Source organism: Marmota monax, unplaced genomic scaffold (assembly GCF_021218885.2).
Source record: "Marmota monax isolate L192 unplaced genomic scaffold, Marmota_monax_Labrador192_F-V1.1 WCK01_AAM20220418_F8-fsc00238, whole genome shotgun sequence".
NCBI classification, from domain to species: Eukaryota; Metazoa; Chordata; class Mammalia; order Rodentia; family Sciuridae; genus Marmota; species Marmota monax.
Window position 1 is genome coordinate 1,105,017 of NW_026693175.1, and position 24,493 is coordinate 1,129,509.

A 24,493-nucleotide genomic window follows, 5' to 3' on the forward strand; every position below is an offset into this window, starting at 1 on the left:
CCACTCCTGACCCCACCAGCCTGGGCATGTGCTTCACCAGGGAAGATGGCCTCAAGGTCCTCAGGAAGCTGGTGGGAACAACCAGGACCAACGTCTATTAGGCACTCCTGGGCCCTTCTGATGCAGTGACCCATCATGCTGGCTCACTCAGCCCATAGGCTGTCTCCCTTTCTGCAGAATTCCTGAGCTGAGGCCTCCCCTTAACCCCTTCATAGGCCGGAGATCCGCAGCTCAAAGGATCACTGCGGTCATGGGATCCACGTCCTCATGGAAAGCTGAGGACAGTATCCCTGGGCAGTGAGTGACTCACCCAGGGCCACAGAGTGCCCAGGAGCAGAACAGACTGACCCTGACTCTTAGCCATGTCTACCCTGCCAAACGGAGCATCATTTCTGCATACCTCTGTCCCAGCGGTGCCCCTTTCAGGTACTGGTCCAGATGAGAGGAGTGCTCTCTGCCCTGCTCTGGCCAGCCTCAGGGCATGCTTGATGCCCTTGCGGTCTCGCCTCCCTCCCTCCTGCTAGAGGCAACCTTGGAGGCGGCCCTCTTCCTAGGCTGGGTGGGGAAGGGCCTGAGAGGCAGAGCTCCTCCCATAGGCACCAGACAACAAAGCAAGGTCGTCACCTGTCCAGAGAAAGCTCCGATTTCTTGTAACTCTTTTCTGCTTCAAGTGCCCATTCTTGACTGTAGTCATCAATCTTTTTTTCAAAATGTTCTGACACAGACGCCAAGTAGATATCTGGGCGCCAGACAGACAGACTGGGGTCAGGACAAGGGGCCGCCTTCCTCTGGTACTTCTGCCGGCTCTTCTCATCTAATTCGTACCACATCTGCAACACCTGCAGGAGGGCAGGAAGGGTCTCAGCAGCGGGAGGGCTCTCTTGGGGTTCCAGTGGCATGGGGGCTCAAAGGCCCTGGTTCCAGGAGAGGGGAGGGCGAGAGGAGGATGAGCCTGCCTGTGTGAGGTCAGAAGCACCCTGACACTTAACACAAGACAGCCCTCTGTGCAGGGCCCGCTGCGTGACCATGACCAGAGACTCTTTGTCCTGGCTGCAGGCACAGGCAGACCGCCTCCAGCGTTTACTGCCCAACTGTGACTCCTCTATGAAGTCAGAAGGGCAGTGAGGGGCCCAGGAGAGGCCGAGACGGGCCTGCCCTGGTCCTCCCACACGGGTGTCCCCAAGGCAGAGAGCTGGCTTCTGGCTCCCAGCTGTGCTCTACCACAGGAGGATGCAGCAGCATAGGGAGAGAGCAGGGAGAGGCCCTGGGCACCACTGCTATCCCTCCCAGGGTCCCACCAGGGCCCGCCTCCAACATCTGCACCAGCCCAGGGGAACCCTGAGCCCCAAGACACCCTGTCAGAGACCCAACTTACTACCCAGTGCGTGCCACTTGGTCTTGGCCTTGTCACCTCACGGCCTCTCGGGAGCAGCCCCCACCCTCAGCCCTGATGGTGCCCAGAGCCTGGAAATGCTAGGCGCTGGGGACACAGCACCCTAGCGTCACCTGCTGGGCCTCTGGGCTGCGACCATTCCTGTTCTCGCCTTTCAGGTTCAGCGCCCTCACAGTGTCCTGGACCTTCTGGGAATAACTTAGGAAGGCTCCCCTTCTCAGCGGCCCGCTGGAACGCCTGCTGTGCCATTTTTTGATAGCTCTGAAGTGGCGGAGGGCCTTTTTGGGATCTGCTCTGGATAAGACTTCATGGAGGTGCTTGGATCTCATTATCACCTGATGACGAAGACAAAGGACACAGGTACCGTGAGGGATGAGGGGTGGCGGAGGGCCTGAGCACAGCCTCCTGGGGCCCCAGGGAGCCTTCAAAGTGCCCCCATGAAGACGAAACACCACTGCCAATCAGGGCCTCAGCGTGGCAGAGTCAGGAGCCGCGGGCATGCAGGAGGGACTGGCATGCTCAGGGCCCTCCAGGAACAGGGGGAGCCTCTGGGAAGAAAATGTGGTGACAGGGATGGCCCCAGAGAGGCAGGACTCTGCACCCAAGCACTCTCTCAACCCTGCTATCAGCCCAGCACTCTCAGAGGGCTTGGCTATTTCCACTCCCAGTCTGCACTATGGGATGCTGAGTCAAAGGCAATGGTCACTACTGGGCCACGTGGAAATGAGTGCTGGGGCCTGGGTTCAAAGGCTGCCTCTGCTGTAAGACCGGCAGGCTACTGTCTACCTTCCCAAGCCGTGGTGAGGCCGCCCCTGGACAGTGTCCACCGAGCACTGTAGCTCAGGACCTGGTATGCAGCACCTGCCTCCACCCCGCGGCTGTCGCACCTTCTCACGTGATCCAGGTCACAGGGTTCTGAGATCCTGCTTTACAGCCCTCCCACTGGACTCCAGAGGCCACACGGCCATGGCGGCACCCAGGGTGCTCAGGCCCTCAGACCCCGAGTGCAGCCAGGGCAGGCCCGCGCAGTGGGCCTGGCACTACCTCGTAGTTGCTGGCCAAGAAGGGGAACTGCTTGGGCTGCAGGAACTGCGTCTTGGGGATGTCCAGACCGTCCTCCCCATACAGGAACTGCACCACGCTGCCGTCGCTGTCCCGGACCGTCAGATCGTACTGGACCACCAGCCCCTCCAAGTGTTTGATGATGCACCTGTCAGGAGGCCACCTGAGGGCCAGCTCTGCAAGGGCTTGCCACACAGCCCTGCTGCTAGCATCCACCCTGCACCCCAACAGCCAGCCTGCCCGCACCCTCTCTGCTAGCAGTGCCCCCGCAGATGCCTGTGCCTGGCCTCCACGGCTCCTGCCCTTCTCTTCCAGCAGGGCCTGGTGCCTCCTGCCTGCACATGGAGCCAGGTAGGACCAGACTTGCCTGACCACTCATGTCCTGGTTTTCCTAGGTTTTTCTGAGTGGCTGGGGATGGAGGTAGAACTGCTGCTTAGGAAGGAGTGGCCGTGCGGCCAAGCCATGGAGTGTGGCCACCGAGCCTGGGTGCACCGAGCACTCCCCACTGGGCACTGCTGACTGCACGCAGATTCCTCCCTAAAGGCCACTTCAACTCTACTCTCCCCTGTAGCCTCTGGAGCCGGGGGAAAGTAGAAGGAAGGGCAGAGCTGGAGCCTGCAGGAACAGCCCCACCCTCCTGGCCAATGGGGGCTCTCTCAGGACCCAGCCTGAGCACTCTCCACTCCCAGCCCAGGTCCCAGCAGGGGGTTCTCTAGGCACAGAAGGTCCCCAAGGGAGGGTCCCTGGAAGGCAGGGCTCTGCCACCTGTCCTGCTGGCTCTTTGGAGTCAGGACTCCTCTGGACTTGATCTTCGACTCCTACATGCCCACCGTGGTGGGACGAGGACTGCCTATCCCCTTTCCAGGCAGGGGAAGACACCAAAGGGACACCTAGGCCCAAAGGGACACCAACTGCAGGCTCAGAGGCAGGCATAGCTCATTCCCATTCAAGACCCTTGCCGGCACCCATGTCCTCAGGGATGGCAGACCAGTAGGTGGGAAGGACACCTGCTGGTTTGTCTGGCCACCCTGGAGAAAAAAGTTGTCATGATCCCAAGAATCGTCCTCGAAGGTGGGAGCAAGGCCCTGGGATGCAGGCCCTGCCATAGGCACACGGTTCTCACCTCTGCAGATAGCCGGAACGGCTGGTCTTGACTGCTGTGTCCACCAGGCCCTCACGCCCCGCCATGCAGTGGAAGAAGAATTCCTGCGGGAGAATGGGACAAGAACACCACAGGTACTGAACGTGCGCTTGGGGACCCACGGCCTTTCCTGACGGGTGTCTCTCTCCTTCCCCAGTCTCCAGGGCTCTTGGCACTGGACAGCTCCAGTGGCCTCTGCCTCTTCCCACCCAGGGCAGGATCAAAAGCATCAGCTCCCATCCTCAGGACAGGACCCCACATCCCACTTGGCATTGTCTGCCCCACGCCCACTCTACCTTCCACCCCAACAGGCAAACAGAGTGGTGTGGCATGCTCCAAGCTTCTGGAAGCAGCCCACAGTCAGAGCTCATCACCGCTGTCCTCAGCCCACCCCGCAGGAGCTGGGGAAGGCAGTGGCTTCCTGACCCCCCTCCTACTCTGTCACATACAGCAATGCTGGCCGCCACCCACTAGGAGGACTCTGCAAGCGCTCGGGGTTGCAGCCTACGAGAGCCTCCAACATCCCTCACCAGAGACCACAATGGCCAGGAGAGCCTGGGGGCCGTAGCCTTGGATGACTGGCACTGGATGGCGGTCTGCCCTGGTGGCCTGACACACGGGGATTGAAAGGCACTAACACCCAAAGCTGCTCCACTGAGGTGGGGAGCAGAGGGAGCTTCCCTTCCAGAGGAGGACTGGGCATGTTCCCTGGACAGCACCTCCCACCGTGAAAGAACCCAGGGAGGGATGGGGGCTTTGTGCAACGGACCTGCATGTGGTTCCCTGTGGCAGCCCAGGCTCCTGGGAAGACAGAGGCCCCCTCCTCCAGCTCTTATGGCAGCCGAGAGGATTGGAGAGGCTGTGTGGCCATCCTGGGCACCTCCTTGTTATGGGCATGCCTCTACTGGGCTAAGTTCTGCCCCCCCCGAGGGTCGTGTCCTCTGGGCCCTCAGGTCTGGTGGGCAGGCAGCAAGTAGCCTGACATTGTCCTTGGCCACTCTCATGTAAAGCCATGGTTGGGGCCCGGGTCACTTGGCACTGAGTCTAGGAATAAGGAGATGGCACACGGGAAACCCACACATACGGAGGGCTGAATGCCGGTGAGGAACCTCCCAGTGACGAAGCCGCCAGCCCTGGGGGTGAACCTGTAGGGCTCGAAGCAGGGCAGCGACTTGCCAGACGCCATCAATGGGGGCCTCCGCCCCTCTAGCTCGATCTGTCCCAGCAGGCATGAGATCTGGGGAAGGAAACCAGGCAGACTCAGGACGAGGCGGGACACCCGGGAAGCTGCCGCCTCAAAACACGGCAGCTGAGTCCCCTTCTCCTGACTGAGGTAGACATCTGGGCTCACAGAAGGAGTAAGGCTGGGAAGGAAGCCGCCACCAGAATCACCACTGCATGTGGAGGGTCTGGGGTGCTGGTGGGAAGTGCAGGAAACAGCAGTGCACTATGACCCTCACCCTAGGTCCAGGGAACCTCAGGCGATGGAGGTGCTGGCTGAGGGCACGCGCCATGAGGGCACAGTGCTGGGGCTTCCCCACCGACTGGGCCTTCTGGAGGGCCCTTGGCCACTTCACCCTCCTGCTGCTCGCCACTCACCCAGGGACAGGGTGCTGCAGGACCCACTCAAGTTCGGGTTTTTGAAGGGGACTCAGCTTATGATCTGTCAGGAGTGGTGTGTTTGTGTGTGACGAGTCACTGCTCTGCACCTCACTCCTTCAGTCTCACCACGTTCTATGTGGAATGTGGAGCCGCCCACTGCCAGCAGCCCGCCCTCTGTGCCCACCTGCATCGTGTTCACGGTTGACCCTTTGGCCCCCGACTGCACCATCATCTGCAGGTTGTTCTCTGGGAACTGCCTGTGCAGACCAAGAGGCATACACGCCTGTGGAGGGAAGCGGGCGTGTCAGGGTTCCTCCACCTCCTGCCCCAGCCCCGGGGTCAGGTGGGCCCTGGAGCAGAGGCCATCTGCTGGAACACATGCCAGGCACAGGCCATGCCCTGCACAGGGCAGGGGAAGCCTCAGTGGGCTTCCACCCCCATGCTGCCCCCACCTCGGCCCTTGGCCGCCTCACATCCCCAGACAGGAGTGGCGGGCTCCATTCACTCGTCAAAGAGAAGCAGGAGGAGGTGCCATCAGTTGGTGGCTCTAAAAAGGTACTAGTTGGGCATAAAATCGAGGCGATGCCCTGCTAGGCCGACCCGGTCCTCACCACCAGGTAGACCACCAGTGTCACACTGTGTCCACATGAGCACCCAGTGGGGAGCCTGACTATGGCTCCAAGGCCAGCAGATGCTGGCAGATCCACAGGAGGGGACATGGGAAGATGCCAAGGGCACCTGAAACCCAGCCCAACATGGAGGGGCAGAGCCTGGGTGGGAAAAACAGGAAGGACAGGAGGTGGGGACAACAAGCCACCCAAGGCCACTTCTGACGATAAGTCCTCCAGCCCAGCCTTCTCAGTCAGGGAGCTGCGCCTCCTGGCCCTGGCCCTGCTGAAGGCGCCCAGAACACCACCTCTCATGTGCAGGGCCCCACAGACAAGGCTGGCGTGAGCTGGGGTAGGCCTCGTCTCTTCCTTGCTGCAGGGCCAGGGAGCCGGGCTACAGCCCGACTGCCAGGGGCCTGGTATGGCTTCCTGTGCACGAGCTCCTGCTCCTCATGTCCACTTCCAGGCCAGGCCCCAAGCAGACTGCCCCATATGCGCCTGTGGGCACATGTGAGCACTGAGCAGTAGGACCTGGAGCAGGCTTCTCTCTGGCGCTGCCGCACCCTGCACGTCCACCTGCCGTGGCCCACAGGAGAGCCCCCCTTAAGATCCCTTTGATGTCGTCACTCCATAAGAAATACTGCACAAGTCGGTCCCTCTCAACACCAGTCCAAGGCCTTCCCGGGCCTGCCAGGGAGGCAGGACATGGTCCTGGGCTCTTCAAACAATGGATTCGCCATCCCACCTCAAATCCTAACCAGTCACCTCTTAAACAGCCATCTGCCCCAAAGAATCCTGAGTGACAACCAAATGGAATTAAAAAAAAAAAAAAATAGCATTCAAACAAGTGGGGACAGTCCATGCACCTCCAGGCTGACCTTGTTAATCTCATTGCTGTAGCGGTTCACCTCCTCCTTGAACTTCAGATCGATCATGTTAAAATCCCTCTGGTCCTTGCCCAGATGGGCATCCTCCCACTTCCCTCGGACCTCATCACATGATGCGGCTTCTGGCAGGTTTAGTGCAGCCCGGACAGCCTAAAGGAAGTGAAGACGTGGCGGGGATGCAGTCAGATGAGGAGGTGTGGGTTTCATTCTGCAGGACTCTGGCCCATGGGCAGGCCATGGCCTCCCAGCCCACTTACCTGGGGCCCACAGTGGGTGGATTCCTCAATGATCCTACGTCTCTTCACATCTGCCTTTGGCCTAACCAAAATGTCTTCCACACCTGTGACATGAAACAGACATGCTCAGGGTGGACGAGCCCAGCCTCTCCCAGCCCGTGAACTGGGGGATGTTCTGGGCCAAGGCCAGACACAGGAGCGCTGGGCACATGGCATCTCAGATCGCCACTATCTCCGACCTTATCATCTTTTTCTCACGAGTGACAAAACAGGCTGAGACCTGAGTCCCCAACTTGTGCTTATAAACACCCACTCTTGTGCTATCACCCAGTAAGTCCCTGTTAGAAGGACATGAGGGGGTTTGGGATAGGAAGCTAGATTTAGGGGCAGAGGAAGGGTTGGGAATATCTCCATAAGGGCTCCCAGCAGCCTCATGTCCCAGGCCACCTGTATGGTGATTGTGGTGTGCAGGTACAGAGTGTCTAGCCTGAACCAGGCTCCCCCATCCCTGCCACAGCAGCCTTAGGAGGCCAAAGCTGGTGATTTCACTCAGGTCTACCCTAGGGCCCATGGGCTATACAGCTGCTCATACCGGTAGAGCTTGCTGCTCACTTTACCACATTTTGCCTCCACCTGTAAGTGCAGCAGGACCCCAGAGTCCCCCGGCCAACATCCGAACAGGAAGGCAAACACTGACCACTCAGAACTGGGCTCAGATGTCTGCAAAGTCTGATGTGATGGCCTGAGACCTGAGGACCTGAGACACATGGGCCAGAGACACAGGGGCCTGAGACCTGAGGACTTAAAGCACGGAGCCTGGAGACACAAAGCCTGAGACACGAGGGTGTGCAGAGAACCCGAGTGGGTGGGGAGGGACACATACTTCAAGAAGCCGTGACCAGGAGTGGGCCTGCTATGGGTTCTCCAGGCCACCCTGCCCAGGCGACAGCTGGCCCACCCACCCAGAGCCCTGTCCCCAATAGGTCTCTAGCATGTGTGGTCACCGCATAGCTGAGTTCTACGCCAAGCCAAACAGGGCTGCTGGCCTGGCCCTTGGCTGCAGCTTCCACCCGGAGAGCTCTTAATTCTCTGGCCAGCAGACAGTCCCACTTGTGCCAGGCCACTGGATGAAACGGGTTCCAAGGCTTCGCGCTGTACCTTCCTGGAGACCCTGGGGCCTCCAGTGTAGTTTCCAATGAGAAGAGGGTGACCAGCCCATCACAGGAACCAGGACGGGGACGGTGCCTCTCAGCTCAGGCAGACCAGCAATTTGCAATCCTCATTCTGATAGATCAACTGGACGTATGGGCCCAGACACCTGTCCCAGGGTCCTCATTACCACAATGGCCTGAAAACTCACACCAGCCTAAATGTATGGTAACAGGGATGGCATAATCACCCCACAGGACAGCCCAGCCTCTGAGTTCTGTGGCCTCCACCAGCTGCAACCACAAATATCTGAGAAAAAAATAATTACACCTATAGGAATAGCCACAGAGGCTTCCAAAGCAGCCTAACAGCTGTTCAGACGGCACTTATGCAGCAGGAGGTATCTGAACTCTAAGACGGTTTCAAGTCTAGGGGAGGATGCACATAGGTTATATGGAAACACCACACCACTGCACATGAGGAGCATCTGTGGATTTTGCTATGGGGGGCAGCAGCTTGGAACCAATATCCCTCAAATACTGAAAAACAAGTAAACATCCACACTAAAGGAATGACTTGTAGTCACTAGTCATGAGGGTGTGGATTGATAATAGTTGACCCCAAAGGTCATTTTAAAATATATTTGGAGTGGTGGTAGAGAGGGACTAGATTACAGGACAGTACGTAGTAAAGGGTTTCATTTCCTCTGAATATATCTGCACTGGAAAAAAGTCTAGGAAGATACACTTCAAGTTGATACTAATGTGTTTCCTTGCAAATGGAAGCGGGGTGTTGTGTTCCCACCTATGGACATTACACGTTTAAGCCGTTCCACGTGAAACACGTGACTGAAGAGTGAACTGGTGCTGCGCCGCCCCACTACAGGCCCAGGGCTCGGCCCCTGCAGCAGCCTGTGGAGCACATCTGCACTGAGCAAGCCTAGGAAGCAGAGCGCCTCCCTCTGCCACAGCGAAACCCATCACGGCATCCCCCGGCCCACTCAGATTCCACTCCAGAGACAGGATGGCAGTGCAGAGAAACAGCACACCTATTTCCTGTGTCAGAGCCAACTCCCTACGACAGTGCCTCTTGCTTCCAGGACACACTGGGCTCAGGGTCAGCAGACCCACCTACCTCAGTGGAGTTCCCAGGCACAGGCAACCACTAACAGGAAAGCCCTCAGCGCAGGGAGGGCCGAGGGAGTCCAGGAGGGTGTGAGGGCAGGAAAGGCCCAGGGGAGCGAGCTGCAGGGAGGGCCAGGGCAGAAGTGGCTGACCCGTCGTGGCTATGGGTGGGGGGCCAGGCTCACCCAGGGTGAAGCCTCGGTAGAGCTGCAGGTAGGCGGTGAAGAGCCGGGCCAGGCAGGTGAGGACCCTGCCGCTGGTCTCGCCCCCGTAGACCTCGTGGCAGCAGTGCACCAGGCCATAGGCGGAGCTCCCATAGTGCGCCTTGTCCAGCACTCCGCAGAGCAGCTCCCCGTCGCGGATTAGCACCTGTGGGAAGCACCAGGTTGCAGGGACATCTCCACGTGCCCTTCTGACAGCACTAGCCTCCCTCCAGCTGGGTGCCTCTTGGTGATCTGCCTCGAGTCCCTCAGGGAACAGGAGGCAAACACACCAGCAGTTGCTGAAGTTTTCTCAAGGGATCACACACACACACTTTCCAATGTGCTCAGTGTCCCTGCTCTCCCACCCTGTACTGAGGTCAAGCGCGTGGAAATGAGAACCAGAGCTGCTACGTGGCTGCTGGGAGCGGGGCTTAGGTATCCCTCCCTAGCACCTCCCTGGAACCCTTCGGGCAAGAACAAAATCCTTGGAGCATCCTCTCAACCCGAATCTGCACTCTCATGGAGCAGGGCTAAAGGGTTAGAAGCTAATTAAGAGAAAAAGAGTCCTAGCACCATGAAGCCCACCGGTGACACGCAGTGGCTGTGGGCATGTTCCACCGGCCTGCTCTCTTGAACCAGCATGGGGCACCCAGGTTTCACTGCCCTGGGAGGCCTGTTGACCCTGTCATGAGGCTTGCAGCTGGGGTGTTGGGACCTCAGAGCATTCAACTTTCTTAAGTGGTCTTGAGGGAAACCTGGGCTCTGTGTCTCCAAGCTTGGCTGGCTCACACTGCAGGCTAGATGGTAGAGACACTCTGGATCCTGCCCAAAGCAATGGTGGACAGCACCCTGGGCACAGCCCTCGGCTCCTGAGGAAGGCGGCAGTCCCATGAGCGTGCCTCCACTTCTGTCTCAGCCTTGGGGGGGCCATCTCCAACCTGCACCGAGGGCACCCTACCTGGGACTCGCACATGAAGTCAGGGTTAAAGCCAGGAACAGGCCGAGGAGTCTCCTTCACCCAGGCCTTCCCGCTGATTTTTGCCTTTCCGGACAAGTTCAGTGGGACGTAGTCCTCGGGGATTATGTTTATGAGCAGTGTTGACACGACCTGGAGGAAAAGGGGAAGGCTGAGGGTAGAAGAGGAGCTGGGCCCTGTAGGCCTGCAACCACAAAGTGCTGCTCTCAGGCAGGCGAGAGGCAGCTCCCCTCCAGGGCACAGGTCACCCCGGACTCGCCCAACAACACATGAGAGGAGATGAAACACCAAGCAGCCCCTGCACTTGAACCAGACTCCCGAGCAGGCCAAAGGAAGAAAGGGGAGAGCAAAGAGTGCGTGAGGGTAGAAGGAGGGCCCAGCAGGAGTGACACTGCCAATACAGTAGGTCACTAAACTCCAAAGAGGAACGAGAGGAAGAAATGAACAAAGAATATTCAGACAACCAGGAGAAAGTCAGCAATATATCAGGAACAAGTCAGCAATATATCAGGAACAAGGATATACCTTTCAGTAATAAATGAATGTAAGGGGTCTCAATTCTCCAATTTAAAAAGTTATATCACCTGAATGGATTAAAAAAATTCGGGGTTGGGGTTGTGGCTCAGCCATAGAGTTCTTGCTTAGCATGTACAAGGCCCTGGGTCAATTCTCAGAACCACATAAAAATAAATAAATAAAATAAAGGTAGTGTGTCTAATTACAACTAAAAAATAAATATTAAAAAAATTCAAGACTCAAGACATATATATATATAGATTGAAAAAGAAAGAATAGAAAATGATATTCCAAGCAAACAGAATCTGAAAACAAGCAGGTATACTTATACTTATATCTCATAAAAGAGACTTTAAGACAAAATCGGAAGAGACAAACAGTTGCTATACATTGTTCAGGTGAACAATTAATCCAGAAGATACAATTATAGTTTGTATGAACTGAATGTTGGACACCCAGTTTTATAAACAAACACAAAGAGACCTAATAGATAGAGACAGGCCCCAACACTGCAATTGCAGTGACTTCAACACCCCACTCTCACCAGGCAAAACCAAGAGAACAACAGAATAAGCAGAGTTAAATTACACTCTAGATCAAGTGGATTTAACAGACATCGACAGACTACCTCATCTGACAGCTGCAGAATTCACATGATCTCCGTCGGCACATGGGGCTCCGTCCAGAATAGACCACATATTAGTTCACAAAGCAAGTCTTACCGAATTCAAAGAAACTGAAAGCATACGCCACATCTCCTCTGATAACAATGGAATAAAATGAGAAATCAACAGCAAGAAAAATTCAGAAATCATACAAACACGTGGAGACTGATCAACATACTTTTGAACGAACAGAGGATCACTGAAGAAGTCAAAGGGGAAATTTAAAAATCCCTTGGATCAAATGAAAATGAAAGTACAACATACCAAAACCTATGGGATAGCGCAAAAAGCAAAACTAAGAAGAAGTTTAAAGTAATAAAAGCCTACATTAAAGAAAGAAAAAAAAAAAACAGAGAGATAGATCTCAAATAACCTAATGATGCTGCATCTTCAAGGTCTCTGAAAAACAAGAATGAACCAACCCCAAATCAGTAGAAGAACAGAAATAATGACAATCAGAACAGAAATAGTGAAACAGAAGCTAAAAACAAAACAAAAAACCAACAACAATAACAAAAGCATAAATGAAACAAAGAGTTGGTTCTCTGGAAAGACGAAACTGACAAGCCTTTAGCTAAAGTAACCAAAACAAAGATTCAAGTAAGTAAATTAGAGATGTCAAAGGAGACACTCTACCACAGAAATTCAAGATATATTGAAAAATAAGTGCCAATAAATTGGAAAAATCTAGAAGAAATGAACAAATTTCTGTACATGTAGGACCTATGAAATTGAACCAAGAGAGTATTAAAAACGCTCAGGAAGGCTGTGGCCCAGTGGTGAGCGCTTGCCTGGCACGTGTGGGGCACTGGGTTCAAGCCTCAGCACCACATAAATAAACAATCAAAATAAAGATATTATGTCTATCTACAACTAAAATCTATCTCTAAAAACCAACCAAACAAACAAACCTAAGTAGACCAACCAATAACAAATAATGAGATTGAATCAAAATAAAAAGTCTCTCAACAAAGAAAAGCCCAGGACCAGACCAGACAGCTTCTCTGCTGAATTTTAGCAAGTGTTTTTTTTTTTTTTTGAGGAAATAAAAACAGAAAGGGAATGAACCAGGGACTGGGATTGTGGTTCAGTGGCAGCCTAGCATGTGTGAGATACTGGGTGCAATCCTCAGCACCACATAAAAATAAAATAAAGGTATTGTGTCCACCTACAACTAAAAAATAAATATAAAAAAGAAAAAAGGGAAGGAACCAAGCTCACTCCATGATTACTCTGCTATTGAAACCAGACATGGACATGAAAAATGAAAACTATACACAAATATCCCTGATGAACACAGACTCAAAAATCCTCAATAAAATACATGCAAATTGGATTCAAGTGCACATTCAAAAGATCACATACCATGATGAAGTTGGTTTCATTCCAGGGATGCAAGGATTTTTAGGACTCAACATACGGAAATCAATAAATGTAACAGAGAACATTAAAAAAAAAAAAAAATCAAGGACAAAAATCACATGTTTATCAAAAAAAAAAGATGCAAAGAAATCACCTGGTAAAATTCAACATCCTCCATGACAAAGTTAGTAAGCAAGGTCACAGCTCCACGTGAGAAAGGCCATGGAGGACAAGTGCACAGACAGCACAGTGAAGGGGAAGCAGCCTTTCCCCCAAGCTCAGGAGCAAGGCCAGGCTCCACTCTGACCTGTCTTACTCGGCCAGAGCAATGAGTCAAGGCAGGGAAATAAAAGGTATTAAACAGGAAAAGAAGGAGTCAAGGTTCCCCTCTCTGCAGATAGGACTCTACACGTAGAGAACCCTAAAAACTCCACCACTACTAAAACTGGTAAGTTCAATAGAGTAGCAGGATATAAAATCAACATACAAAATCCAGTAGCTTATCTCTATGCCATTAATGAATTCACTGAGAAAGGAATCAAGAAAAGTAATCCCATTTGCAAAAGACACATACACAACTAGCAATAAACCTAAGGATGTGAAAGATCTTTAAAATCAAACTACAAAACACTGAAGAAAGAAACTGGACACCAAAAGGTGGAAAAGATTGGGAGAATCACTACTATATAGCTATACTATCCAAAACTACCTGGATTCAAAGCAATCCCCAAATTACCAATAATCCTAATAATACACATGGAAGCCCAAAAGATTCTAGATAGCCAATGCAATCCTGAGCAAAAAGAGCAAAGCTGGAGGCATCAAAATCCCTGATTTCAAGACATACCACAAAGCCACAGTTAACACAGCATGCTCTTGGCATAGAAACAGACACACAAACCAATCGAACAGAATAGAGGACCCATAAAGACATCCATGCATTTTCAGCCAACTGATTCCTCACAAAGATGCCAAGTATACACTTGGGAGAAACAACTATCTCATCAACAAATGGTGTTGGGCAAACTGGTTATCCACACTCTCTCTCTCACCCTGTACAGAAGGCAACCTGAATGGATCAAAGACCTTAATGCAGACCTGGAACTCTGAAAACTACTAGGGGAACACGGGGACACTCCAAGACAGCAGCACAGGCCACGCTGCCTGGGTAGGGCTCCAACAGCACAGGAAATAAAGCAAGAATTGACAAATGGGATCACAGCCAACTGTAAAGCTTCTGCACACAAAAGAAACGATCAAAAAAAAAGAGACAGCCTGCAGCACAGGAGGTGGCTGCCAATTATCTGATAAGGGTTCCCATCTAGAATATGCAAAAAAAAAAAAAAAAACCCCAAAATATTAAACCACACACACAACCAGCAATAAAACACAAGTAATCCAACCAAAAAATGACCTCAATACATACTTCTCAAAAGGAATAATACAAATGGCAAATAAATATGTGAAAATGTACTCCATATCTTCAGTCATCAGGGAAAAGCAAACCAAAACTACAATGAGATTCCATTTTACTCTAGTTACGTGGCTATTAACCAACCAATCAAAAATAACAAATGCAGGCGAGGATGCGGCGAGAAAGGAAACCCTTCTTACTAGATTTCACATCCAGCTAGAGCCATGAAGGTAGCGTAGCACAGTGAATGCAGCCGAGACCTGCGGAGCTGCAGGAGTCCGGCACTGACCCACACCACTGTCTGGTGCGTGACCAGGAGACACTGAGGAGCACTGCAGGACGTTTCAACAACAGCTGTCAAACGAACACGGGAGGGAGTGACCCCCCCACCCTGCCTCACTCCAGAGCCAGGCATGACAGGTGGACCCATGAGGCTATGGGCAACAGTGCAGGGGCAGGCAAACCGTCCCGCCACAGAGTGTAAGGTCCAGGGACTACGGAATGTTACAGAACCCACCATTAGAACTAGGGGAAAGGTAACCATTAAGTAGGCGCTTCCAATTCACGCATCTAGCAACGGACTGACACCAAAATACATGTTTTACAGCTCTTCCCTGGGCCTGGGAGACAGCTCAGTGGTAGGGTGCATGCTTAGCAAGGAGGAGGACCTTGGTGCAATCTCTAGCACCAAAGAACCCCACACAGACAGACCACAAGCCTTTTACCTACAATAAGACAATGACAGAATAGGGAACAGGCAGAAGACTCTAACAGGCCCTTCACAAAAGATGATATCCAAATGGCCACTAAGCACATGGAGAAACGAGAAGATGTCACTATGTCCCCATCCAGACGGCTAATCCAGTAGGCCCCAACCCCCAAGCCCCACCCAGCAGTAAAGCAGAGTTCTGCTGAGGATGGGGCAGCCAGAAGCTTCGTGCCCTGCTGGTGAGTCTCTCTCTGAAGCACTTTGGAAAAGTGAGATGGCCTCTGACCCGGCAGCTGTGTTCCCTGGTGTCTGCTTCTGAATGACACTTACCAACAAGACATGTGCTGGGGTTTCCGAGTAGCCCTGTGTGAAAGGCCAGCTGAAGACGGCCAGATGTCCACCCACCCAAGGAAGATGGACAAATGCAGGTGACACATGCACATGTGGGACACTACAAAGCAAGGACGACAGCCCACTGTGTGTGACCACACGAGTGGCATGGGTGGCTCAGAGGGAGGGCCAGCCATGCAACTCCACTCGCATCAGGTTCCAGACGCGGCCCCAGCTGCGCAGGGGCTAGAAGAAGGCTGGGGCTGGCCTGGGTGCTGGACACTTCCTCACGCAGTCAGGGGGAGGCTCACTCTGTGCCCTTCACGCAGCTGCCTGCTGGGAGCTGCGGAGACCCGCAGATGCTCTTTCTTCCTTCCTTCCTTTTTTGGCACTGGGAACTGAACCCAGTGCTCTGCCACCGAGCCACACCTACAGTCCTGTCCATTTGTTTGAGGCAGATTGCCCAGGCTGTCTTAAATCTGGGACCTTCCTGCTTCAGCTTCCCCAACAACTGATTACAGGGCTGCAGGCCACCACACCCACAAATGGGGCTGCAGAATAAACTCAGCTCTCCCTTCCTGACTTCAAGCCGGCCTTCTCTGCAGAACCCTTGGCCCCTGAAGGAATCCTCACCACGAAAGCGCTCCTGCCTTTCTCACCCACCTGCAAATAAACAGCCTGACATCCTCCCGGTGGTGGTGGTGGGGGGGCACTGAAACGGGGAAGCAAGCATGAGTCTGTATTCTAATTTTGTTTGTTTCAAGTAACCATCACAACCCAGAAATATTTAAAAAGAGAAAGAAGCTGTCCCTGACCCCCCAAGGCAGCCTGCTGGGCTCTTCTTCCCACAACGCTTTCCCTGTGTGCCCGTGCAGGCTGCAGCGGGTGCCAAGAGCCCTGCGGCACCACCCACAGCACTCAGAATTGCCTTCCTAGCAGCTGGCACCACAGCAGGGGGTGTGCGTACCGGGCAGCTCTGATGCTGGGCAAGCTGGCTTTCTGCTTCTCCCAAGCAGCCTGCCCACAGCCCGATGCTGTCTCAGGCTAGACTCCCAGTCACAGGGAAGGAATCATCTGTGGGTTTGGCTATATATTCCCTGTCCGCTGTTTGGTTCTATTTTGAACACACTACTTAATTTTTAAACAAAATACTATTAAATTCAAGACAATAATTACATACAAATCCACTGACTTCCAAGCTAATGCGATGGCTTATAAAATAAAGACAAATAAATAGGAATAATAGAGGGACAAACACAAATGGCAAACTAAGCCAGGAGTTGCAAACCATGGCCTCCAGGCCAGATGTGACCTACTGCACTACCTACTTCTGCAAATGAAGCTAAGCTGGGCCATGACCATGTCCTTCCATTTCCACACTGTCCTGGGCTGCTTTCCTGTTACAGTGGCAGACCTGAGTAGCTGCAGCCCAGAAAATGGACAGCAAAGCCAAAAATAAGTACTTCCTGGTCCTTACGGAAAACACTAATCCCCGAGAATGCTGATTTGTACAAAAATTTCAAACTGTAAAATTCCCCATCCAATCTGCTAACTCAATCTCTATGACTGGTCAGGATAGAGCATGTGACCTGATTTAGCCTCCCTCAGAACTAGCAGCAGCATGAATATGCACCGGTTTTCAAAACACTGGACACCGGGTGAGGAAGCACACAGTCAACAGGGACACAGCAAACTCAAACCACCTACCAGACAGACCATTTTCAACCCCTAACACAAGTCTCAATAAATTTAAAAGAATTAAAATCATCACAGGTATGGTCTCTGGCCACAAAGCAATCAAACTGGAACTCAGTATTGAGATACTGGGAAAATCCTTAAATATCTGAAAACAAAATATGGTACTTAAAAATAATTCACGGTCAAAAAAATCAAAAGTATTCTGAAGTAGACAAAGGTTTTAATATACCATGAGTTGTGAAATGCCTCTTAAGCAGAATATAAGTAGGAAACTTACTCACAAAATGTCTATATTTTAAAAGAAGATCTTAAAATCATTGACTTCAGTTTCAATCTGAAATAACTAGAAAAAGAGTAGAAACCCAAAGCCAAAATGAAAGTTAATAAAGATCAGAGAGAAATCAGTGAACCAGAAAACAGAGGCCAGAGATGTCAGTGGAACTAAAAACCGGTTCTTCTAAAGCAATAAAACTGATAAACCCTAGACAGACACATCAGGAACCGAGAAAGACACACCACCAATGTCAGAGTGAGAGAGATGGAAAAGGATGACAAAGAAACACCACGGACAACCTCATGCTGTGAGTTCAACAACTCAGACGGAGTCGCACAAATCCTTGAAAGCTCACTCAAGAAGAAACAGAAGCCCAAATAGCCACATATCTGTCCTGGTCCAGTCTGTGCTGCTGCAACACACCACAGGCAGGGGATTCATAAGGAACAGGAATGGATTTCCTTCCAGTTCTGGAGGCTGGGAAGAAGGCACATGCAGCCCAAACTCATCCTTTATAAAAACTGACTCCCATTGTTGGGTAGAAGGTGGGACAAGGGGAGGAGGCTCCCAGCTCCACCCAGAACCCTCCCAACAATCCACCTGAAGCCCTTTCCTGGGGTTAAAGTGAGGAAGTCAGATGACCAGAAGGGGACTTGACCTCTAGTCTTGGGCTTCCACAACACCCAAGGGACTGTCCAAGGGTTAACTTATTGCTAGTTAATGTATTATTAGCATTGCAGTTGGCTATCCTTCTGTGCCATTTTCTACAGGAAAAAGGAACTTATGCAGGGGTAGTAGAAATTACATAAAATTCAGCTGTCAATCAAGCTGCAAATCAACCCCAAGTGCACCAAGGGAAGCAGGTGGGGGGCACTAGTACAACCCAATAAAAGCAAACTCCACTGTGCAGGTGGGTCCTTGAGCCACTTCACAGCTCCACCCACTCTGCTCTTGCAGTGTTACCTTTACCTCTGGTAAACCTCTGCCCTGCCTGCCAGTTTCTGGCACCTTGCACGATTCTTTGCTCTGGATGCCAAGAAGCTGGACCTGAGCCCCTGGAGACCCCGTGGCCCCACGGCTGTTCCGTGGTGCTGCAGACAAAGCCAGGGCCTCTCTCACACAGGCCAGGCAGGCACCCACCACTGACGGACCCCAGGTCCCGCTTCCTGATCAGGAGTCCAATTCCCTGTACATGAACTTTTGCAGAAGTGTTCAAAACAGCAATTTATTAAAGAAACAGGAATTCAATAAAACATCCTTCCCACACCTAAGTCAAACAAACTTCTTTTCTTTTTAAAGTTAAAACCATCATACAAAGAAGCTCTAGGGCCAGATGCTGACGCCAGTGATTTTCAACAAGCATTTAAGGAAGAAATGACATCAATTTTACACAAATTCTTACAGAAAACGGAAGAGGGAACACATCCCAACTTATTCTCTGATACCCAACTCCAGATACCAAAACAGCACACTTAATAACAGACACTATTCTATGACGCCTAATACCGTGACTCCACAACCAGACAAAGATATGACGACTGTTGTCCAATAGCCTCAGGAACAGAGATGCAAACTCCATGCTGAACAAAACAGCAGCAAACTGAATCTAACAGAATCTCAAACAAGGACCAACAGAAGTGTATCCAGGATGAACCTCACCCACTGAGATCCCCCGGAAAGCAGGAAGGGCGGGAGAGACCACCCTCCTGACCCCTGGCTACAGAGGAGGAGCCAAGGCCCACAGTGAGGAGCAGGAGCTGCCGGGCGGGCAGCTGAAGGCGGAGGCCAGCCGAGAGTGGAAAACACACCTGTCTCACTCTAGTGTCACACACAATGACTCGGTCACCTCCAGAGAAGTATGGTGTGGCGCTCTGGAGTTGGGAAGTCCGGGATGAGTGTCTTTGGTCTCCCAAGTGTGAGATCACCACCTCCCTCCCGCAGACCACCAGCTGCAGGTTGGCCATGAGAGGTGAATCTGGTGAGGCATCTACTGAATTCAGCAAAGCTCTTGTCACGTCCAGCAAATGTCACCACTGCTGCCACCAACGTGGCTGTGACCAGCATGTTTGGGTTACAGTAGGTCAGAAACAGAGGACAGAAACCACTCAGATCTAGGGATCCCAAACGAACAGACAGACTGATTAAGGGTTTTGGTTTGTTGTGTTTTGCGGCCCTGAGGAAGGAACCCAGGGCCTCCTTCATGCTAGGCAAGCACTCTACGCTGAGCCACACCCCAGCCTCAGGCGTCTTCCCTGCCTCTGTTCTGGGAAGGTCACCTTTCTCACCCACACCGACTCTTTCCACTTACCTGCTTCCCGGTCCACAGTGGAAAGGGCTTCAGGATGGCAGGAGGAAGAAGCTTCACGCGCCCCGCTTTGTCTGTGAGTCCTCGGTACAGCAACTCCACGTACTGTTCCCGGGTGAAAAAGCAACCTCGAGTGGTCATGTTTGCACCTGAAACCATGTGATCCTGGATCAGCCCTGCCAATGGCTGTCCATCCTGTGAACCAAAACACGAGAAGATCAAGATGGACTCCAAGCCAACTCTAGTTCTTAATCACAGGCTCAGAAGCCACCTTCTAGATAGAAAGAGCCCACCCGTAGCTCCCATAACACCCTGCTCATGCCTGTACCAGGCTTCCCTAGCCGTGACCACTGATGATTCCTGCTCTGGCCAGTCGGCCACTGTCCTGTGTGAAAACCACTTAGAACTTGTTCAGCTCCCCAGGCCTTCAATGCCTAATACCATCTGGTTCTAGTTACTCCAGCACATTTTTGACATTTATGCATAAATCTGGTCTGGCTGTTGGTAGCTGCAAATTTGTTTTTTTACTTTGGTTTTGTTTTAGTATTTTCACACACTTCTGGCCTGGTTCTCCTACCTATCAATCATCCATTCAACAAGTATTTGCTGAGAGCCTACTGTACACATGGAGGCCCACGGGCCCACTCCATGGACCAAGCAAAACACAAGGAACAGCCAGGCGGGAAGCACACACTGACCAACACGTGTCCCATGGGCATGGGATGCAATCCCAGGACAGGCCATAATGTGGGTGGGTGGAAGGGTGGGTGGAAGGGGGCGCTGCCAGGAGGCTAGGGCCCAGGCAGGTCCTGGGTAGGGCACCAGAGGGCCTTCCAAAGTGCCGCATATGGCTCAGGGTGGGCCCTGCAGACCACAATCTAACAGAGGCCCAAACAGGGACCTCATCAAGCCCAAAGTCTGGTGGCACAACACTTGAGTGTTTGAGACCGCAGGCCCTGGGTTGCACCTGTCAGGCTCGCGTGCATGACAACAGAAGGCACACTCAAGCCAAAAAGTCACCATGCTCATCAGGAAGAGGCAGCTTTCAGACTTTCCCATGATTAAGGGAACTTAAGGAAACCTGAGCTTGGCTCTGAAGACCTCTCATCTGATTATTATTAAGTCATAGCCAATATTATGGCCAAGTTCCTAACGAAGGCGGAACTGCACCTACAGAGAAGCAACAGGAATCTGACTGCACATACCAACTGTCAAGGGATCTAAATAGGACAGGGATGGGTTCTAGAGAACCCAAAAGCCATGATTCCAGATGAGCTGAGAAGGAGCCGTGGGCGCAAGGGTGTAAGGCAAGATCAGGGCACACGGCCCTTCCAAAAAGGCTCCAAGTTCCTTCACTCCCGCACCAAAGACAGTCTTGTTGGGCTTGGGGGAAAATCCAGACCAACATTATGCATTTGACTTATCCACAGTCCTCGGGGGAAGACACAGACTTTGTTTTTCCTTGTAAAGAACATAATCAGGAGTTACACGTGAGAACATAACTATGGTGCCTTCTCTCAGTGCAGACTCACACATGACTGGAAAATTACTAAAAGGGTCTTCAATACAATAATCACAAGTTCTCAGGAGGAATGCAGATTAAAACTATTGCTAAAGATGTACATGTAATCCCATTTGGGATTAGCTGGTGTGTTAGTCAAGCCTGTAATCCCAGCAGTTTGTGAGGCTGAGGTAGAAAGATCACAAGTTCAAGACTGAACAACTGAGAGAGACCCTGTCTCAAAATAAAATTAAAGCTGGATGCAGGGGTGTACACATATAATCCCAGCAACTTGGGAGGCTTAAGCAGGAGGATTTCAAACCAAGGCCAGCCTCAGGAACTTGGTGAGGCCCTGTATCAAAATAAAAAGGGCTGAGGATGCAGCTCAGTGTGAGAGTTTGCCTTACACATGTGAACCCTGGCTTCCTGCCCAGCAGAGGGAAAAAACACCTGATTCAAAACCCAGAAAATTCTCAGCTATCTTGTTCCAAGACATCACAGCAAAATGACATTAAAATTAATGTCTCTGGTCAGAATGCTTAGATAACAGAATACTTTGTGTCTTGAATTTGCTAAGGAAAAGTCAGGAAGCTTTGTTTAAAAGCTTTCCACAGAATTGGGTGTGGTGGAGCATGCCTACAATCCCAGCATCTTGGGAGGCTGAGATAGGAGAATCAAAGCCAGCCTCAACAAACAGGAGAATCAAAGCCAGCCTCAGCAAATTATCGAGATCTTAATCAACTCAGTTGAGAACCTGTCTCAAAATAAAACATAAGAAGGGCCGGGGATGTGGCTCAGTAGTTAAGTGCTCCTGTGTTTAATCCCTGGTACTAAAACCAAACAAAATCCCCACATCTCCAGAGTGTTGACCCTCAAAAAGCACAACGAACAGAAGGGGGCAGTTTAATCTCAGAGAAATGACGGCATTTGCTGGTAAGTGGGTGAAAATGCCCGACACCAAGCTGTGTGACACAGGCCAGCCTGAGAAAGTCAAGAGCAACGTTCCCCTGTCTGTGGAAGGCAGAGCAACACCAGGGAAAGAGGTGGCAGGAGAAGATGGGGTATCAAAAGACATGGGGCGATCAGGAGAGCAGCAGAAGCAGAATGAGAGGGAGGAAGGGCAAGGGGCAGAAACTGGGAACTAAACAACAGCAGCTAATTCCATACAGGTGTGAAGGTACCAGAAGGAATTCCAGCTCTGGGTCTACGCAGAAAATGCCAATCCAGCTGGGAGCCGTGGCACACGCCTGTAGTCTCAGTGGCTTAGGAGGCTTAGGGAGGAACATTGAGAGTTCAAAGCCAGCCTCAGCAAAAGGGAGGTGCTGAGCAACTCAGTGAAACCTTGTCTCTAAATACAATAAAAAATAGGGCTGGGGGTGTGGCTCAGTGGTTGAGGGCCTGAGTTCAATCCCCAGTTATGACCCCCCCCCCCACCCGCAAAAAAATGAAAAAGAAAATGCCAATCAAACATAAATAAGGGAGTGAAAAAAAGATTAACACAGGAGAGGACAGAGAATGGGGAGGGAAAGGGGAGGGAAAGGGAAGGGGGGGTGGGGGTTGAAATCAAATTCCTTGCATGTATTATTTTGTCACAATGAACCCAAATACCGTGTATAATTATAATGCTCTTAAAAATAAATAAACGAAGTTTAGTTGTTTTCTTGGGAAAGAAACGGCTGACATCCCTTTTGCCTCACTTTTTAGTAAGTTGACACTATGAAACTCTACCTGATACACACAGCCAACAATAAAGTACCCTTTCATCTGGTTCTATGATCAGTTAAGGAAGAGAACTTCAAAACGGTAAAAGGGAAATTAAGACAACACCAACAAAATGACCAAAATACCTGGCACACGTGAGCCCTGAGTTTGATCCTGATATCACAAGAAGAAAAAGACCAGTTTAATCAAACTGACACTTGTCATCTCAGGACCCTGTCACCAAAGACATGTTGCATTTTCATAACCTTGAGCAAAAATAAGGGTTCCACTTCTTGGTATTTATGCTAACGACTGGATTTTATGGTCAAGCGTCAAAAAGCTTGTTTTCCGACAAAAGTGAAGAGAACTCTCAGGCCTAGGATGTGAGCTCACCCACCTGGGCTCCCGGGGCGCACAGACGACGGGCCCTGTGCTTGGCAGGAGACGGGGCGCGGGAGCCTCCTGCTACTCTGCACCCACTCACTTACATCAGGTGCAGAGCCCCACCTCACTGGCTCGGGACTGCAGAATGCCTCCAGTCCCCACACAGCCAATGGCCACAGGTTGCTCCCCAGCATCTGTTGCTTCCTGGGAGAGTCCCCGGGGGTGAAGTGGCCGTTTTGGAGGGGTCTGCTCCGTGCTCCCACCCACCCCTGCCACGACAGGGGCTAAGCTCATGTGCAGTGGCACACAGGAGCTGGATGGAGCCCTGGCCTCCACACGGGCTGGCGGGCTTCTCTCTTGGCGCTCCACCAAGGCCGTGGAGAGGTTTGGCAGGATAATGTCAGCGACGGGCCACCTTTGAGCTGCTACCACTGCTGCAGCTGCTCAACTGCGATCACTGATGGGAAAGGACCACAGGGCATTTCCTGTCAGCGCGTCTCTTTCTCCAGCTGCCCAGTGACCGAGTTGGCCTTCAGCACCGTCCTGCCTTCCCCTTTGGCTCCCACGAGAGCAGGACTCCTGGACACCTGGGAGGGACCACTCCAAGGGGGCATTTGCGGGTAGCCCAGGACCCCTGGGTCGAAGCCTGCCCATGGAGACCTGGGGGCACCCCATCAGGCCCCGCCCAGCGGAACAGCACCTGTGCTTCGAATCCCACGGCCAGTCCTGCCAATCTCCCCACAACCCAAGTCAATGACGCACAACTGGGAATTGTTGCGCCTGGCAGGGCCTCGGACCTCTGCGCAGGTGGAGCATCCTACCTGTTCTGTAACCCCGCCCAGCTCCAGTTCCTCCCTAAGCACTCCCGACCCTGGAGCAGGTCGGCCAGTGGCCCAGGCGAGGCTGCCTCCTTCCCCGTCTGTAGGGACAGCTGTGACCCCATGGACTGCCCCTGATGTGAAGCAAGAGATTCAAGGAGAGGATGCCCTCAAGTGCTGCAAGGGTCAAGTCGCCTTCTAAAACCCGGGCGAGTCACAACCCAGAGGACCAGAGTTGGCGATGGTCACCGCACTCAGATGCCAATGCTTGCCAGGGGCCAGTGAGCCATGGAATCCAAACCCAAGTCAGCACCAGACAAGCCCTGCTGTGCAGCTGCTGAGCTGGCTTCCCAGGACGGCCAGACGACGTCAGAAAGCCCAGCTGCTCTCCTACTGAGGCCCTTCCCTACCTGTAGGCCACTGCAGGGCTGAAC

At 52.2% G+C, this 24,493-nt stretch overlaps 1 protein-coding gene across 2 annotated transcripts in view; it reads right to left on the minus strand.

The window, feature by feature from the left end:
- The window catches only part of Polr1a (RNA polymerase I subunit A), a 61,466-nt gene that overhangs the window by 13,235 nt on the left and 23,738 nt on the right, over positions 1–24,493 (minus strand). For both annotated transcript variants that reach the window (XM_046455988.2, XM_058583025.1), the window contains 11 exons: positions 19,659–19,850; positions 10,365–10,514; positions 9,389–9,572; positions 6,952–7,034; positions 6,686–6,844; positions 5,384–5,482; positions 4,682–4,834; positions 3,580–3,662; positions 2,438–2,603; positions 1,507–1,728; positions 625–839 (listed from right to left, as the gene is read on the minus strand). In XM_046455988.2, the coding sequence (XP_046311944.1) occupies positions 625–839; positions 1,507–1,728; positions 2,438–2,603; positions 3,580–3,662; positions 4,682–4,834; positions 5,384–5,482; positions 6,686–6,844; positions 6,952–7,034; positions 9,389–9,572; positions 10,365–10,514; positions 19,659–19,850 (1,706 nt within the window). The remainder of the gene's footprint in view (positions 1–624; positions 840–1,506; positions 1,729–2,437; positions 2,604–3,579; positions 3,663–4,681; positions 4,835–5,383; positions 5,483–6,685; positions 6,845–6,951; positions 7,035–9,388; positions 9,573–10,364; positions 10,515–19,658; positions 19,851–24,493) is intronic.